General features: G+C 51.0%; 4 protein-coding genes across 4 annotated transcripts; 1 reads left to right on the top strand and 3 right to left on the bottom strand.

Annotated features, from left to right (window-relative positions):
* Nucleotides 1–1,967: 1,967 nt before the first annotated feature.
* On the bottom strand, nt 1,968–9,550 carry POSPLADRAFT_1128861 (hypothetical protein; the record flags this gene model as incomplete). The annotated part of the gene is made up of 31 exons (XM_024483783.1): nt 1,968–2,223; nt 2,276–3,067; nt 3,120–3,219; nt 3,277–3,296; nt 3,351–3,423; nt 3,488–3,741; nt 3,796–4,194; nt 4,246–4,922; nt 4,981–5,335; nt 5,396–5,955; nt 6,001–6,084; nt 6,141–6,284; nt 6,342–6,378; nt 6,440–6,509; nt 6,561–6,592; nt 6,643–6,882; nt 6,928–7,072; nt 7,137–7,180; nt 7,231–7,290; nt 7,342–7,525; nt 7,575–7,604; nt 7,658–7,865; nt 7,922–8,255; nt 8,305–8,370; nt 8,421–8,463; nt 8,536–8,612; nt 8,783–8,884; nt 8,946–9,053; nt 9,152–9,198; nt 9,250–9,358; nt 9,411–9,550. The coding sequence occupies 31 exons, from the start codon at nt 9,548–9,550 to the stop codon at nt 1,968–1,970; spliced, it is 5,790 nt and encodes a 1,929-aa protein (XP_024344895.1).
* A 1,587-nt stretch (nt 9,551–11,137) lies between these two features.
* On the top strand, nt 11,138–12,043 carry POSPLADRAFT_1127846 (hypothetical protein; the record flags this gene model as incomplete). Its single annotated transcript, XM_024483671.1, has 6 exons — nt 11,138–11,170; nt 11,222–11,243; nt 11,297–11,427; nt 11,478–11,586; nt 11,642–11,849; nt 11,911–12,043. The coding sequence occupies 6 exons, from the start codon at nt 11,138–11,140 to the stop codon at nt 12,041–12,043; spliced, it is 636 nt and encodes a 211-aa protein (XP_024344894.1).
* Nucleotides 12,044–12,259: 216 nt separating this feature from the next.
* On the bottom strand, nt 12,260–15,001 carry POSPLADRAFT_1128328 (hypothetical protein; the record flags this gene model as incomplete). Its single annotated transcript, XM_024483727.1, has 11 exons — nt 12,260–12,532; nt 12,586–12,740; nt 12,799–12,979; nt 13,033–13,082; nt 13,132–13,279; nt 13,335–13,523; nt 13,574–13,735; nt 13,782–13,868; nt 13,922–14,146; nt 14,211–14,621; nt 14,690–15,001. The coding sequence occupies 11 exons, from the start codon at nt 14,999–15,001 to the stop codon at nt 12,260–12,262; spliced, it is 2,193 nt and encodes a 730-aa protein (XP_024344893.1).
* A 410-nt stretch (nt 15,002–15,411) lies between these two features.
* POSPLADRAFT_1052230 (hypothetical protein) lies at nt 15,412–16,066 on the bottom strand (the record flags this gene model as incomplete). Its single annotated transcript, XM_024480251.1, has 3 exons — nt 15,412–15,490; nt 15,547–15,782; nt 15,842–16,066. 3 exons carry the CDS (start codon nt 16,064–16,066, stop codon nt 15,412–15,414), a joined length of 540 nt encoding a protein of 179 aa, XP_024344892.1.
* Nucleotides 16,067–16,686: the final 620 nt, after the last annotated feature.

The following is a 16,686-nucleotide window of genomic DNA, read 5'->3' as shown; positions in this document are numbered from 1 at the left end:
GGTCCGCGTCATGCTTGAGCGCATCTTGAAGACGTTGAACGTCCTTGATCAGCGCACTACGACGCACAAGAATTGCGATGAAAAATGTGGCAGAAGATATGACAGTCTAATGCGTAGAAGTACACGATCTCAGTCATACGGGCCTGAACCATCTCGAGGTCATGATGGATCGCTTGGGTCAATATCTTCCTCGCGCTGAATTTGGCGTTGAAAAGGTGATCTCTGAGAAGTTGCAGGCAGACTACGGCATGCGGTATGGGTCCTAAGAAGAGCATGCGGTAGTTCCTGTGTGGCCAATCCATAGCCTTTGAGGCCTCCCCAAAGTCAGCGAACACACGGCTTCTGACGGCGTGGACCGGATTCATTCGTCGCCCTCGCACGCGCTTGCGCTGTATGCTCAGACGCCGGTATGCACGCAGGAGTATGCGCGCCGCATCGAGCTCCTCCTCGGTTGGCTGTGTCGATCCATCAGCGACTGCATCCTCCGCGGACAGTACTAGAGTCGTGTCATCAAAATTTCCGGATTGATCCTCTCTGGTGATGTCCTCGTCAACATCTTCTTCAGCACCTACACGCATGCCACCGTAGGTTGATCCATCCAGGGCGTCTTGCGCACCGGCATCCCGCCTCAACGGTGCCTCGCGTATGTGGGTAGATACAAGCGGGGTCGCATCGGCTCTGAGTGTAGTCTTTGGAAGCGATGTGAGTCGAGAGTCGAGCAAGATGGGGATCTCGTCGATAGTGTTGTAGACGATGTGTAACGAGTCGATCTAATCTAAGACCGGGATCTGATGGGTTTGTCATTATTTGCATTGGGGATTGGTTTCATGGCGATTCACGCCCTCTATCGGGCAGCTAATACTTACTCTATGCCTCCATGTATGCACTTCTGTAGGCTTCTCTAGAATATAGGGATCGGATACAGCGTATACTGGGGACGGGGTGAGTGAAACGTTACACGATGTGTCGGATATTCGGGAAAGCTGGGGAATCGCCTGGATCGTTTCGTCCAGGCGAATGTCCAGATCCGAGTATGACCTGACCCGACGAGCCAAATATTCCCAGGTGCGAGCGATGACATAACTGTATTTTTTTGAGAAGCGCAAAGGATGAATCGATGAAGCACGAGTGAGACCTACTTTTCAAGGTGATGATCCGCCCTGCGCATATGTTATTGCAGCGATGTCACCGTAGCGAGTACCTGATCTCTCAGCCAGTCCTGCCTGATGTTGTTGCCAACTGTAAGGATAATGTCAATGGTATACATCGGCGACCCATGCTGGGTGACTTACAAAGACATAAGTTCTTGCAACTGTTGTATCATCAGTCATGCTCTGGAACACGGTACCACACCACTCACATTCGTGCGGTGAAGACATTCCTGATTTTCCAATTGTTACTTGCCAGGTCACGACGTTCGAAGAGGAGATGGTCTAGAAAACACGGTCTCTAAATGTACCAAGCTCCTGCAGACGGAGTCCAAGCTGCTGATACAGCCCATGCGCATGTTCATCGCGTTGCAGAACGCAGATGCAGAGTGGGTCTGGACACGCATCCAGGAGACCGCGGAGCGCGTCGAGCATGACGACAAAAGGTGCCGAAAAGTGGGAGACAGTACGCATGTTCTCCGTATGTGCGCGCGCGTGCTAAGATACTGCACATTGACCCTAGCCAGTTCCGGATTCTTAACGACCTGCTGCAGAAAGAGTGCGCGGGAAGGGAAGCGTTGGAACATTGATGTTCGCGACGGCAGGTGACAACCCGGTCACAGCTTGAGCCCCCATAACCTATGCGTTACAAGTAGGCGATAGTCGGCGGGCAGACGGATTGTTGTACCTGTATCTGAGCGAGATAATCAAGCACTTCAAAATTGCATGGATTCCAACCGGCTGAAAACAAGAGATCAAGCGAAGAGAGACGTCCATTGAACATGCGCCTATAAATCCTACCACTTCCATGTGGTTCTGTCACATATACTCATCGTCAATCTCATCATCGACGTTCAACTCGGGCTTAGGCTTCTTCGCCGGCGGCTGCCTCGGTTCGACGATCCCTTTGTATGCCAGCTCCATATCGTCCTGCCAATCCTTCGTTGACATGCGCCGCGCCAATTCCCTGACCTCGACCACATATTTCTTGAGCTGCTCAATGTCGCGCCGCTTATGGAGGTCCGCGTCGGGCTTGAGCGCCTCCTTCAAGCGTTGAGATCCCTTCACCAATTGCCTACAATCGTATGGTCAGCAGCAGAACAACGCGCCACCAGACGCCGACGTACACTATTTCGGTGAGACCAGCCTTGACAGCCTCGAGATCGTGGTGTATGGCAATGTTGAGTCGCTTTTTAGCGCTACTCTTCGCCTCGGCCAAATGGGCGTGCAACAGCTCCAGACAGATCACCGCATGCGGTATGGGCCCCAGGAAGAGCATGCGATAGTACCTGTGCGGCCACTCCATGTCTTTCGACGCTATGTGGAAGGAAGCGATGACACGGCGCCTGAGCGCGTGGATGGCCTTCATCGAGCGCTCCTGCTCACGCCGCGTGCGCCGCAGGACGTAGGCCCGATAGACAGTGAGCAAGGTGAGCGCAGCCTTGAGCTCTTGCTCCGATGGCTGCATCGAGACCGCGTTCATCTGGCTGTCCTCCGCCGATATCACCACATCCGCCCCGTCAAACTCTTCCTCCGGCTTCATATCTTCGGCACCCACGTCTTCCGTATCGATATCCTCGTCACCAGCAGTGTACACATCGTCGGGTGACGGTGCCGTCGAGACGGCTGGTATCATCATACCGTTCACCTGCGTTTCGTTGGCTTCGTGAGACTGCGGGAATGGCGTCGCGTCGCGTCTCAACTCCGCCTTGGGAAGCGAAGTGGCACCGGAAGCCAGCAGAATAGGAATTTCGTCGATCGTGTTGTACACAATGTGACGTACGTTCGGGAAGGTGGGCAATTGTCCTGACGTCCGACTTGCCTCGTGGATCTGGATCATCTCGTCCAGCGAAGTATTGGCCGCAGAGTTCTGGCGGACTTCACGAGCGAGATGGTCCCACAAGCGCGCAGAAATATATCTGTTGCCTTGCATATATAATGTTATTTTTGACCCGGATGAAGAAGGCGTACCTTTCAAGAAGGGGATCAGATCCGCGCATATGCTTCCGTAAGGAGGTCACAATAGCCAATATGTCCTTACGTAACCAGTCAAGTCTACTATTATACCCAACTAGATGCAGTATCATGCATTAGCGCGGCCACAAATTCTAGGATGATTTCTACATACGCAGACAGAGGTTCTTGCAACTATTATTCTGTTAGCGATTGTTCAGACGACGCAGCAGCTGATCAGGGACTTACATACGTGCAACAAACATATTCCTGACTCGCCAAGTAATCGTTGATAAATTGCGAGACTCGTAAAGAAGATGATCTGCGGAAGTAAAAGATAAGAAGTTGTGAGCGATCCATGGTAGCACATCCTCCGTGTCACATACCTGCATTTTCTCCTGTGTACATTTGCTTGAGTAACTCCGCCATAGGTCTGATATACACATGCACCAGACGCGTGTCCCTATCTTTCAACTTGTGGAGGTTACCCGAAAGCCGAATAATCCAGCTCTTGGGAAGCGTTACATCATGAAGGGTGTTATATCGGAAATGAGTACACATCACCAGCAATCCGCACAGGAAGTCGAGGAAATTGCAGAGGACCACCACATCAATAGGAACCTGTTTTTGAAGAACGTGGCTGAGCAGAACAAGAGTTAGCGGACATGACCTCGCCAAGGATAAGTATGTTTACTATGTAAAGAGGATTCCTCTTGAGAGGGACGCCTGGGTCTCGTTTTCCATGAACTTGATTAGATCGTGAATAACATAGGTCGCATCGCTAGCGTGCTGCCTCATCAACATCTCTGGCCTATATGCCGAGACGCATCGGACACGTGGAATCTGTAAGCGGGCGACCTCGGGATAAAAAGCGAAGGCCAACGATGCGACTCTGATGAATGAGGTGAGGAAATTCGGCGCATAGCCTGACGGATTATATGGGTCTAATGAATAGAGCCAGTCAACGAGCCAACTTCCGATCGTGTGGACCGCGTCGTTGAATTCGGGGATGGTCAGTCCTCTCAGACTTGCAGGAGATCCCACCTTGTAGAAGGGAGGATTGAGCATTTCATGCAACCGACGCAGCCAGTAGCTGTTGGAAACCCATCAGTCAATATCTGGAAACAAGCTATAGCATACTCACCGCCGTTGTCTGCTGAGCTCGGCCGGGTGTTCGATGGAATATATGGTATGATAAATCAAAATTTGCTGCAGAACGATTCGAACGCGCAAATTATACAGTTCCAAATTGTACGCTTCCGCTGGCAGATGCTCCAGGGGGCACTCTCCAGTTGCCAATCGACTGCAGTGTCCGGATGCGACGAAAGCTAAACAAGGCTGCAGCGATCTCAGCCTGCGACACAGGTCGTTTTCGTCGACAACCTTCTGGTGCAGGCGCCCTCGCAAAATTTGTTTGAACAGCCTCTCGATCTCCCAACGCAGGACCAGTGCTCCCTGATCTGTCGGTCGTAAAGAAGGCGTACTGTGATGGTTGCAACGAGAGAATAGGTATGTCTCTCGAGGAACAAGAAAAAAATCCTCCGTGGCGACCTCGAAGCCAACTAGCCGTTGAATGTCTTCGTTGTCGCATGAATAGGCTTTAGAAAGGAAGCCCTGCAGTAATCGAGCGTACAACAAGAATTGATGCAGTGACGATGTGACTTCAAGGGCGGATGCAACTAGTAGTTTGGGGAGTCCAGTGAAGACATGATCAAGACATCGCAGCGCAGCTGCACCATTCGCGTGCCACCGGTAGAATCGTTCTCCCAATTCCAGAAGCGTAGCAGAATCATCGGCAATTATGGCTCGGAACATGAGAAGCTGAGGAAAATGATGAACCTCAGAGGGGAGTTATTGAGAGTGATTGTCGGTGACCTACCTCATCTCGAGTGCGCTCGTCCAAGGCATCAACATTGAAGTCAGCCGACATGCGAATCAATTCGGTCAATGTGGTGTTCGCCCTGGCTGATTCTGACCGGGGCGTCAAGCCAAGGGGCAGTCCACGCCACAGACCGTCGAGTAGGTATCGACACGCCAGTTGGAGAGAATCCGTATTGGTGTCTCGCAGGAGTGTTTTAATGGCATCCAAGGTACGACCTTCTGCCAGATGAAGTTGAGCGGCGTCTGCAAAGCGTTCGAGCTCCTCCAAAAGGGTTGCTTGAGCTACATCCAAACCGAAATCATCCATATATTCCAAGGCCTCCTCGTCAGTCTCAAAGAGTTCTCTGGCTTGTCTGTTAAGATCGGTATGTCAAGAATGAAAAATCAACAGAGTTTTCCGGTAGGAGACGTACTTCAGTTTGCGCTCCCTCAAGTATTCAAGTCGTGAGACATCGATGATGGACTCTGCAATAGTTGTATCCACGACATCACGATGCGATCTGATGAGGTCGACAGCTTCATCGAACATTGCGCCTTTGCGATAGTGCTGTGCAGCGAGAGTGTACTCGGAAGCTCGCACGTAGGCCGCTGCGGCTAGACCGTCGTCGCCACTCAACGAGTAGCACTCCGCTGAGATACGGAAGTAACTCTTTTTTTCTATCACCGCTGACTCTGCACATTCGTAAAACGCATCAGCTGCGGTCCTGAATGCGGCTTCGCGATATGAGCCATGCTCTTGAGCGTTGACCGATGTTGAGCGGGCTTGTTCTCGAAGGAAATACGCATGAGCAACAGCCTTCTCCCTGGGCATGGAAGCTCGTTCGTAGCAATGCATGGCCTGACTGTAACGTCTATTGTTGAAAAGCGCTAGAGCTGTCTTCGCCCATTCCTCAGGTGTTGAGGACATCGCGAGCTGAGGAACATCGGATCCTGGGGTGCAGTTCTGGATCTGATCTTTCATGGTCCAAAGGATCTATGCCGAGTGAGATAGAGCGGTATCGCGCTATGTGACACTTACTCGCATGGGATTGCCTTTGTCTGAACTGTCAGCAATCCAGAGATTCTTCCGTGCTCTGGTAATCGCAACGTAGAGGAATTTGAGCTGTGATTCCCCCCAGTGAGTGCACATGCAGATACGAAGATAAGCACTTGACGTACGTCGCGACACACGCCATTGTGACGGGTATCATCAAAGGTTGGGGCCTTGTACTTGTCATTTCGCCCTTCAGGAAGTGCATTCAAAATGACTCGCCATTGAGAGAGATCGACGGTGGAATCGGCGAAGAAATTGTACAATAGGACCTAGAAATTGTACTTCATTGTCAGCTCATAGGGTGACTGCAGCCAATGTCGTCTCACATCATTGAACTCGAGACCTTTGCTTTCATACAACGTCCTTGTTTCACACGATGCAGTCAGTTGACCGCAGTAGCGAATATTTGCCTGAGGTAACGTACATGATCAGCCCAATGTCGCCGACTTGCGCTCGAAGGCGTTCCCGCGCTGCATCATCACGCACAAGGATGCCTGTGGGAGGTCGAATGGTTGCCAATTGATGCAAAGCACAGTATGACTTACATTGCTGTGCGCCAAACTCTATCTGACTTCCACTAGAAATATCCGTCAGGAAACGAAAACACAGACTTGAATTTGTACTTACGATTCACCGAAAAGGAACTGTTCGTATCGTGCCGTGTCTTCGTCCCAGCCTGAGAAGAAGACAGGTTTCAGACCTTCGATTATGCCTTTCTCTGGAGCAAGATTGTCGATCGCGTGCGGCCAGAATCGGGTAATGAGCTCGATAACCGAGTGCGCGCAGTTCACAATCCCCGCATGCGAACGATAGTTGACGGCTAGTTGAAACGTTCGAGGCTGCAGACGGGACCTCCCATGGGAATTACTAGTTTCCTAATAACCAAGGCAGCTTGAGTGAACAATCTACAACACAGATATCAATAGATCTACCTCGATCCTATAAAGGAATGCTTTCAGATCGTCGAACCGGAAGGCGCTGCCGATGGATATGGTCTGTGCTGTATCACCTGCCCAAAAAAGCCCGGCATCTGGGTTGTTGCATATGGTCCTAATCACTACGACATTGCCGCATAGTGCGTAAGATGGTGATCTCGGAGTGTTCATAGAAAGTACTCTTACCAAGAGCGTCGATGAGTAGGTTATCTTGCGCCTCGTCGATATAACTGCCATAAATCAGCAGTGGCCCACTGATAGGTCGAAGTAAGAGACTAACATGAAATCAACCAATTGTCCTGGCACCCCGTCCCGGAGTCTCTTGAGAATCGCATGGGTCCTGCGTGCAGTGTTTGAGAGACACAAAAACTAGCTTGCAGACAAGACACACCTGTCTGCGGCATCGTAATGGCTGTGGTCGCGCTTTCTCTTCGTATAAGCTTGGAAAAGCTTGTATATAGTCTCGCGCTGATTGACAAAGGTGCCTTGGGTACGATGGCTGAGGTTCGAATACTGGTCTTTGTTGAGGGATAAACCATCGCTGCTCAATGTTTGTTCCGAGCCCTTGAGGACACCTGCGGGACGGTTATTGACCTAGTCAGAGTAAGAGGTGAAGATATTTACCCATAAATTCCGCGAAGACCAACGCCGGGTCTGCCGAATGCTCTCAGCACATATCAATCGGAGTTTCGGAGTTCGGTGCTTACCCAATCCCTTCGTCAGTGACTGCGTGAAATGAGGCCAGTAAGATTCCAAAAAGACGCCATAAGAGACGAAGGCCGCGCGAAGCTGCTGCATGTAGTCGTTTGACAGTCCATGTTGGCCATTGGTCTCTTCGGCGATGTTCTGGACGAAAGGCTTCGTCGATTGGGAGTTCGGCGAGTTGTCAAGCTCTGCCTCTAGGAGACGACAAAGCTATACGGTGGTATTCAACATGAGAGGTCACCTAATACTCTGCAGGAGATGCGCACCTGATCATACGTGATGAACATGGGGAAATGCTCGTCGGTCAGATCCCCGTAACGCTTGGGCAAATCTCCTCTCCAGTCAATCTCCTCATCAAGATCGACTAGCCCTTGTTCCTGTTGTGCTTGTCGGGAAGCAACAATTGCTCTGATCTCTTCGGGTGACTTGTCCGCACTCAACAACGACTCGTGCAGCTTCAGGAAGAAGTCCTTGACCTTCTCCGCAAGGACACGCGACTGAGTCACAAACATCTGACGCGGCTTGTGCATAGTTTCGTTCTGCATGAGCTGGTAAGACCGCTCAATCCCCAACATCTTGAAGAGCATTGTTGTAGTTTTTCTGCGGAACATCAGTACATTTAATAAAACTGAATCTGCTAAAACCGCACCCCGTCCCACTCCTACCGAGAACATAACAAGAATGTTGGTGTTCGATGATCACTTTCTCGAGCGGTCTACATCTGCATTGAGCGCGATGGTTGTAATCATATCAGGAAAGACGTACGACACGTCGAAAACATGTGCAACGTCTGCATCGGCAAGTATACCTGAACGTCCCAGAAATTAAGAACCGAGAAGCTTCAGGCTTGTACAACGTACTATTCAAAAAAGCCTGTCACGATCATCTCCCGTTAGCGTTGATGCAACAAATGTCACGAAACTAGGTACCTGTGAGAACGTCACATATTTTTCGAGACTAGTTGGTCATACGAGGTCAGGGACTTTACATTTACGAATGATCTGAGTAACATACACAAGCATTTCATGCATCTGTGAAGTAGGGCGGACGATAAGCGACAATCCCTATCATGTCAAAGGGGGCTTACCCTTTCAAGATCATCCTTGCGTAGATTGGGCAAACCTGACGAGGGCGACTCCAGGGTGGCCTCTTGCGGCGGGGGGAACTCTGCGGGGAGGATGACTCCGGCGTGTACTCCCACCTTTGATGGTCTGTTGCGAAATGTGCACCTACGGCCAGCGTAGTGTCAGACGATTCATTTTCTAGTGCGTGCAATCTATGGTTCCATACCTCTTCCTATATTCTTTGCCCTTGCGACCTAGTTGATAACCAACCCCGTCCCAGAAGCGCTGGTCAAGTTGAGCATGGGTGTAGATCCCGAAGAGCTTGATCACTATGCTTGACGGTCATTCGTGCGCTTATAAGAATCAACTGCACCCATACCTTGTCGTTCAGTCTACAGGTCTGTACTCAGCAGATGCATCCAAGAAAACGACAGTATACTCACATTGCTCTCAAATTCGGGCACACAGTCGATTTGATACTGGTCGTCATGAGCGGTTTGTTCAAGGCAAGATCAGTAGAATCTACCCACTACAAGACGAGAGTCTCGTGTCATCTTCGCTTCATAGATCGGGACATCGGTCTCAGTACCAGTGAGCAGCTTCTGGTTGTCTTCGGAAAAATGGCCACTGCTAAGCTCTCTATCGAGTCATATTGGTCAGGAAGGGATCTAGAACGCCCCATAAATCTTACTTTATTTTCTTGATTATAATGTCGAACAAGTTACGGTTCTTCTTCCTAGCCTGCCGCAAGTGACTGTCTGCTCGAGTCGAAATCAAAACTCGCCATTGGCCAAACCCCTCAGCACTGTCAAAGTAGAGGGCCGCCTTCATAGGTTGCACTATGGGGTACGCAGGAGGAACACCTCCCACGCATTCTTCGGCTTTTACTGTAGATTGTTGGCTAACACTCGCTGGCAGAGCAGGATTGTGCTGTGGTATGTGGCTTGAGATGTAGGCGCACTTGAACATGTCCGCCAACGCAGGTCGGCGAAGTATGTCGAAGTAAAACTGACGAACATGTTGGGTAAGCATACTTTACTAAAGGGCCACAGGATTGCGGACCTCTAGTATGCTCTTGTGCCTAGTTAGTATCTCCGTTGCCAGATTGTCGGCGTCTTCCTGATTTCGTGGTACTGGAATATCCAAACCGTTGAAGATCTTCACGTCCAATGTCTGCCTCTGATTACGCTTCGACAGCTTGGCTTTCTTTTTGCTGCGCTGTGTCAATTTGGAAGACTTGATGGCGAACATATCGGGCTCGACCTCCAGTGAATCCTCCTCAGCATTCGCCAATCCCTCAGAGGTGAGTGAGAATGCTGCCAAAGCGCTCAACACGGGCTGGGCAAGTTCAACGTAGTGCCTGTGGTCCCGTAGGTCCGCAGGTTCATCCGCTGAAGAGGAGAACGATGCGAACAACAGCGACAGAGAAAGGCGATCCAACAAAGCGCATGCTATCGATGAAAGAAATCCCACTGCAGTTGTAGGAAATTGATTGCTGATCTGCTGCGATATGATTTCGAAGGCATTTGGACTCGCGACTGTATCATTAGGAATGTCAGGGCGTAGCAAAGTAGTAGCTCACTGGAGTCTCTTACCGGACACAACAAACTCAAGTAGATGAGGTGTGGAGGAAATGTCGCTGATCAGGTTTTCAACACTGACGGCTGAGTTCCCGAGATGACTATCGAGGACGCTCACGGCGACCTCAAGCGCAATCTCGTCGTTGCTCAATCTAGCAGCGTCGAAGAAACCTAGATCAAGTCTTGGGCAAGACTTTAAAGAGATACTCTGCGCTCGTTTGTCCCTCATGATTTGATAGCCACGAACGAGGAAAGACGGGGGTGTTCGAGCAAGAGATGGTCCACGCAATCCTAGGACTGCGGGTTTCTGATATAGTTTGCGCGCTCACAGCACCTCGTGTCCTCGAGATATGCAAGAATTCACGCAACGAGGCTCACTAGATACGCCACACAACGTGTGATTGGTCTTGTGGGTCCACTTCTGGCACAAGAAGTACCTAATCCGCAAGTCTGGGAGACTCAGATTTCGATATCTATAATCCAGACGACTATGTGGGACCTCCCGCATAGAGCGAGATATATAGTGTGTTGATACGAGAGTTCAATGGCGGAGACTGATTAGTCCAACACGATAAAAGCGAAGAGCTCGTCGGCATTCGCGTCGAAGAACAAGCTGCGAAACCACTTCACTGTCACGGTGTATCCCGTGACATCACGATGTGACTGCTGAGAGACCATACTAGATCTTTGGCACGTGGAGATAGACCTCATCGTCCGGCTCTCCTCCTCCCCACGCACAGGCTCCTTTCGACTTCCTGTACATTCATTTGTGGGCCTCAGGTAGTCCTTGCCGCGTGCTTGAACGTACAAGTTGAAACCAAGTCGCCTTATCCAGACCATGCCTCCCCCGCATTATGACTTCTTGATCAAGGTGAGCGCGCGTACCGTTCCGACCCCGCGCGACACTTACAATTGTTACCAGTTGCTCCTCATTGGCGACTCAGGTACTTCATCGAAGCCGGCTGTGGATGACCTGCTAACAGGATACATCACATAGGTGTCGGAAAGTCATGTCTCCTGTTGCGGTTCTGCGACGACGCATGGACGCCGTCATTCATCACTACGATTGGCATTGACTTCAAGATTCGGACAATTGAACTAGACGGGAAGCGTATCAAACTCCAAATTGTAGGCGCTCTTATAAATTCGTGGACGAGGGAACTAAATTTGGCGGATAGTGGGATACTGCGGGACAGGAGCGATTCAGGACGATCACGACTGCATACTATCGTGGAGCCATGGGTATTCTGCTCGTGTATGACGTAACAGACGAGCGATCATTCAACAGTGTGTACCATATCATCTCTGTGTGCAACCCCTGCTTATGGGATTCCACTACCAGACATCCGTACATGGCATGCCAATATTGAGCAGCACGCCTCAGAAGGCGTGAACAAGATTCTCATTGGCAACAAATCCGACTGGACAGACAAGCGTGCAGTCACCGAGGAGCAGGGACGCGAGCTCGCGAACGAGCTCGGTATTAAGTTCATGGAGACATCAGCGAAACTCAACGAGGGTGTTGAGGAGGCGTTCTTCACGCTTGCCAGGTTAGCGCACCATCATGGACACATTACCTATGCGGCTATTGACATCATCTCTTATTTGTAGAGACATCAAGGCACGGCTCATTGACTCGCAACCGGAGGCTGCGAGCAAAGAAGGGAGCTATGGCAAGGATCAGGGTGCCGACGGGTCTGTCAAAGTCAACCAACCAGGACAGGCATCAGGGAGCTGCTGCTAGATGATTAGCAACAACCACCTGTAGACCTTCGTTGCATATTTGTACATAACCTCATGTCCTCATGAATGTTCTCGCTGGATGGCTGTTCGTCGTTATTTATACCCGTGTAATTTGCATTTTGATCCTGCAACACAGACACTCCGCCTGTCCCCTGTGGACCTACGGTAATTATACAACACAAGAACAATTGAAAATATACGCCTTAAACCAAACGCGCTATTCAAGAGGAATAGACGAATTCCAGTTCCCACCCCACCACCGTTTGATTCGCTCTCCACCCCACTCTTCGTACTCTTCCTTCGTGACACCGACCTTCGTGAACTCATCTGTCTTCGCGAAGTCTGCCATTCCCTTCCAAGCATCAGACATCGGGTCTGCAGCGCGCACAATCTCTAGCGGCATTTCGGGAGGGAGAATAGGCCGCAGCATCGCCTGCATCCGCGGAACGAGCTCCGGAAGCTGTGATGGACCTCCGGTGACGAACACATTCTGACAAGAACTTTCAGATGCAACAGAGGGGCTGGAAAGGTGTTGGTGCTTACCTTGACCAGTCGCCCTTTCTCCTGGTCGGAGAACCGCGAGAGAACGTTCTGCATGATCTCTCCAAGCCCGGCCGAGTCGACGCCTGCCATGTTCGGCGAGAACCACGCTTCGCACACCCTCCAACGTTCAATGTTGAGATGAATTCGTGATTTACCTGCCCAGCCAGTCACCTCAGTCCACTGGTGTTTATATAGACGATACCTGTAGCATACCTTCAACATCGCCATCGTCATATTGTGGTCTAAATGCGGTAAGCAGCGCCGACCGTTGCGCAGATAGCGACGCATGTGTGTGCTCATGTGTGAAGGATGGATCGTGCTGAAGCAGCTTCTGCTCTACAGCTTGTAGTGTGACCATATCCTCTTCTTCGTCAGATGAAGGTGCAGCATTGTTCTACATTGGCTTAGTGTAATTGGTTGAGTTCTGGACAATTTTGCACTACTCACGATTTTGCGATATATGGCCCAGTCCGCGTCGTCAGCGCCGAACAAATCTTCTGCAACGATGTGAGTAAATAACGCCTGAAGGCACTCGAGTATCCTTACCACCTCCGCCCTTTCTCCGTTTCTTCGGCACGCGATCATCGGCTGCCAGATTTGCGATGCTCTTCATCCTCGCCTGTGCAGCGGCGCTTTTCCTGTCGTTGAGCGCCGCCCGCCGTCGGTTCCGCTCCTTGATCTTGTTCATGATCGCCTGCCGCCACTAGTCAGCACCGCCTCCGACCATCTACGCATCCGAGATCATCTACCTCTTGCTCCTTCTTAAGTTTGCTCGCCCAACCGGCTAGGTCGCGCTCTCGTTCTTCGACTTCTCGCCGTTCCTCTGCCTCCCGCTCCTCTCGCTCACGTTCCTTCTCACGCTTGGCCCGTTCGCGCGCCTCATAGCCGGCTTTCATCAAGCGTTGCTTGCGCTTTTCTTTAAGCTGATCTTCTTCAAGCTGACAGGTAATAAGGACACACAGCGTGGTCGGGTAATTAAGCAACGTACATCTGCATCCGGGACGTCTAAAAGTGGGAATGATGGCGGCTCGTCCTCTAGTTCATCACCGTCAGCGTCTTTCTTGCGCACTTTCTTGAGGTCGTTCTCGAGCTTTTTGATCGCGCTGTCAAGTTCTGCATCGTCATCGAACCCTTCTTCTTGAAGAGTGTTCTGCAACGCCTCTCAGCATCCATGTTCGCATATTGGGGCGAAGAACGCGTACCGCCCACTCTTTTTTACTCTCCTCATCGCGCCTTTCTCGCAAGCTTAGCATATGCTGCAAGTCATTCTCCTTCTGTGCCAACTAGTACACGAATTGACCGATAGTTCGCAACCGAAAGCGCGGCTATGACATACCTTCTCCTGCCTTGCCTTCGCTGCGATCTCTTGCAGTTTACGACCTTGCTCTCTCTTGCGTTCTGCGATTCGTGCTAGTTCCTCCTCTGTCTTCTCCTCAATTGTCGGGAGCGTGAAGGGAAATTGTAGGATTCGCTCGGATGCACGCATGCTCAGTGGATCCTTGAGCCTACGCAGCAGTCCGGGATAATCGATAGAGAACTCGCAAAAATTCTGTAGCATCCACTGCACAGGCAGACCCCTTGTCAATAACGAGAAAGCGCTACACCATGATAATGGCAGCACTCACATTTGTCTGCATAGTCGTCACGCGGGTCGGAAATGTCGGATACTTCAGTTGGATAAGCTTCAGTAGGTAGTCCGTCGCCTGGCTCGCGCCCCATGGTATTCGTTTTGCATGGCTCATGAGGCCCTTACCGTTCAAGACTGGAATGACGGAAGTCGATGCGGTGTTGAACGAGACTACAAGGCCGTCGGAGGAAAAGGGCACGGGCGGTGACGGCAGGTTGTTGTAGTAGAAGGACATGACCGAGTCTACGCAGAATGCAAGCGACGGCACGCAGTACTGCTCAAACATCAGTTCGGATGTCAGTGAGCGGGAATGCAGGGGCGAGCATAGGCGCTCAGTCATGAGGACGGGGTGTTCAATGGACGGTGTGTCGATCCCGAGCTGTATGAATGCGTAGTCGAGCGCGTTCTCCTACACCTCCCAGTGAGATAGGGCGTCATTTTTGGGTAATCCTCCGCGCATATAGTACCGTTACTCACCAGAGCGTCGAAGTTGAGCAGTACATCTCCCTCCCATGGCGTCTTCACCTGTGACTTTGCTCCGCCCTCCGCCTCGATTCCATCACCAAAGAGTAACAATGGCTTGTTCGTCCTGCGCTCCTTGTACTTTGCCACAGCATTCGACTGGCTGCGCGGACCATTGGATGTGCAGAACCCAAAGCGCAAGTGCGTCGAGCCGTTGTCAATGATAAGGGGGGTGCCCTTCCCCCGATGCTGGTCGTACGAGGCAGCAACAGAGAGCGATGGTACAGTCAGAGGAGGCAAACGCGTTATATTCAGCTGCTCGGCCATGATTTTAGGGGACGGGGCCAACCAGAGAAACGTCAGATGTGAATATCAGAACTTCATTAGCTTGCCAGTTCAAAATGATTCTTCGAAGGTGGCAAGCATCCAAATGCGCGTTCTAAGCGTGACGGCAAGCGCCTAAGATGTCACGTAATATAGCTCAATCGCGTCACACGTGATCGTAACGTCATACATCCGCGACACCGTCGGACTCATCGCCGCATGCCCGCTCAGGTAAGTAGAATCTACGCTCACGAGTCACAGGCCGTCTTCCTGTCCTTCAGTATACAAAGAGTCGGGAAATATTCTAGCATTAGAGTGCTGTAGAGTCATATGGATACACCGTTCTTTAACCGAGAATATGAGAATGATAGCTACTGTGAGCATGTCCTAGCCGTACGGAATAAGAATAGTGATCATGAGCCGTCGACGGTGAACGATTCTCCACACCCGCACGCGTCTGTGACATTAGGGTTCTTGAACGTAAACTTTGCACTGTGCAGTGAAGATGTCAGAGCTATAGTAGCGAATGCACTATCGTCACGACGAACCTGAGTACATCCTCCTGCCAATCCATCTCACTGCCGATGATCGAGAACAACGCCTTGCTGTCGATGAGCACCTTCACTCCGTCCTGCTCGACCACTTCATCAAACTTCCCGGGCTTGTCGACATATTCTAGGTGGTATGAGAGCCCCGCACAGCCCTTGTTTCGGACACCTATCCGGATGAGCTGAGGTGTCGGCCCCTTCAGTAATCCGTGCAAGCGCTCTACCGCCACAGGCGTCTTTAGAGCGAACAAGAAATCAGGTAAGTGAACAGGCCGTGATCACAATGGCTACATACTAAAGAAATAGCGGCCTTAGTTGACTTGATAGTAGGTCTCCGTCTTTCTACCTTTGGGGCCGGCGGTGGTCGCGCAGCAATTTGTGGAGATGCAGCGTCAGCAGAAAGCGACTTGGCACTAGGCTCTCCAGAAGTCTGTGCAGGTATCACAACCGGTGGCGTCTGCCCAAGCACAGGATTTGAAGACGCATTCGGCGTTGGTCGCGACGGTCCCGAATGCGACATTGCAGAGATCATGGCGTGTCTATGGTTGGGGAGGTGAAGTAGACCGCGGCTACATGATGATGATCCAGCGTGCGAGGTGAAGGAAAGGAGCGATTGTATGCGGTGAAAACGGGCTGCCGAAGTTGCCATTGCGTCCTCGTTGTCGACGTCGAGCGGAACCAGCACTAAAGAGTAAGTAGGTAAATAGACCAGTGAAGAGCGTAAGCGCCAAGTTTGTCATGGACTGGGGCTTGCGAGTTATGTAAGCGCATTCACTTGGTCAGCCAATCAGAATGGTCCCGTTTGCATATTTCACCCAGTGCAGTGTATGCATGAACCAAGTCTTGCAACCTGATGCATCACTACTATCGTACTAGCAAATCATGCGCAAGGTCTTGTATTTCGGCTGACAGTACTGAGCGACCTTGCTATTCCGACGAATATTGTGCCTCAGAGGATTCTTCCAATACATCGTCAGTAGCTCCCAATATCATAATGGGCAATGTACAATGTAAAACGGTCTGACTTACCCTGTGCCAAGTCCTCCAGCTAGATTTAGAGACACTGTCTCTGATCTCACCTTGATATCCCTGAATCGCACTCATTGTTCCCGCATACGTCACAGCCCATCAATAGCATGT

The sequence above is a fragment of the Postia placenta genome, assembly GCF_002117355.1.
Source record: "Postia placenta MAD-698-R-SB12 unplaced genomic scaffold POSPLAscaffold_1, whole genome shotgun sequence".
Lineage (NCBI taxonomy): Eukaryota > Fungi > Basidiomycota > Agaricomycetes > Polyporales > Adustoporiaceae > Rhodonia > Rhodonia placenta.
The sequence above is the reverse complement of the archived record's forward strand: the minus strand, read 5'-3'. Positions and strand labels throughout refer to the sequence as shown.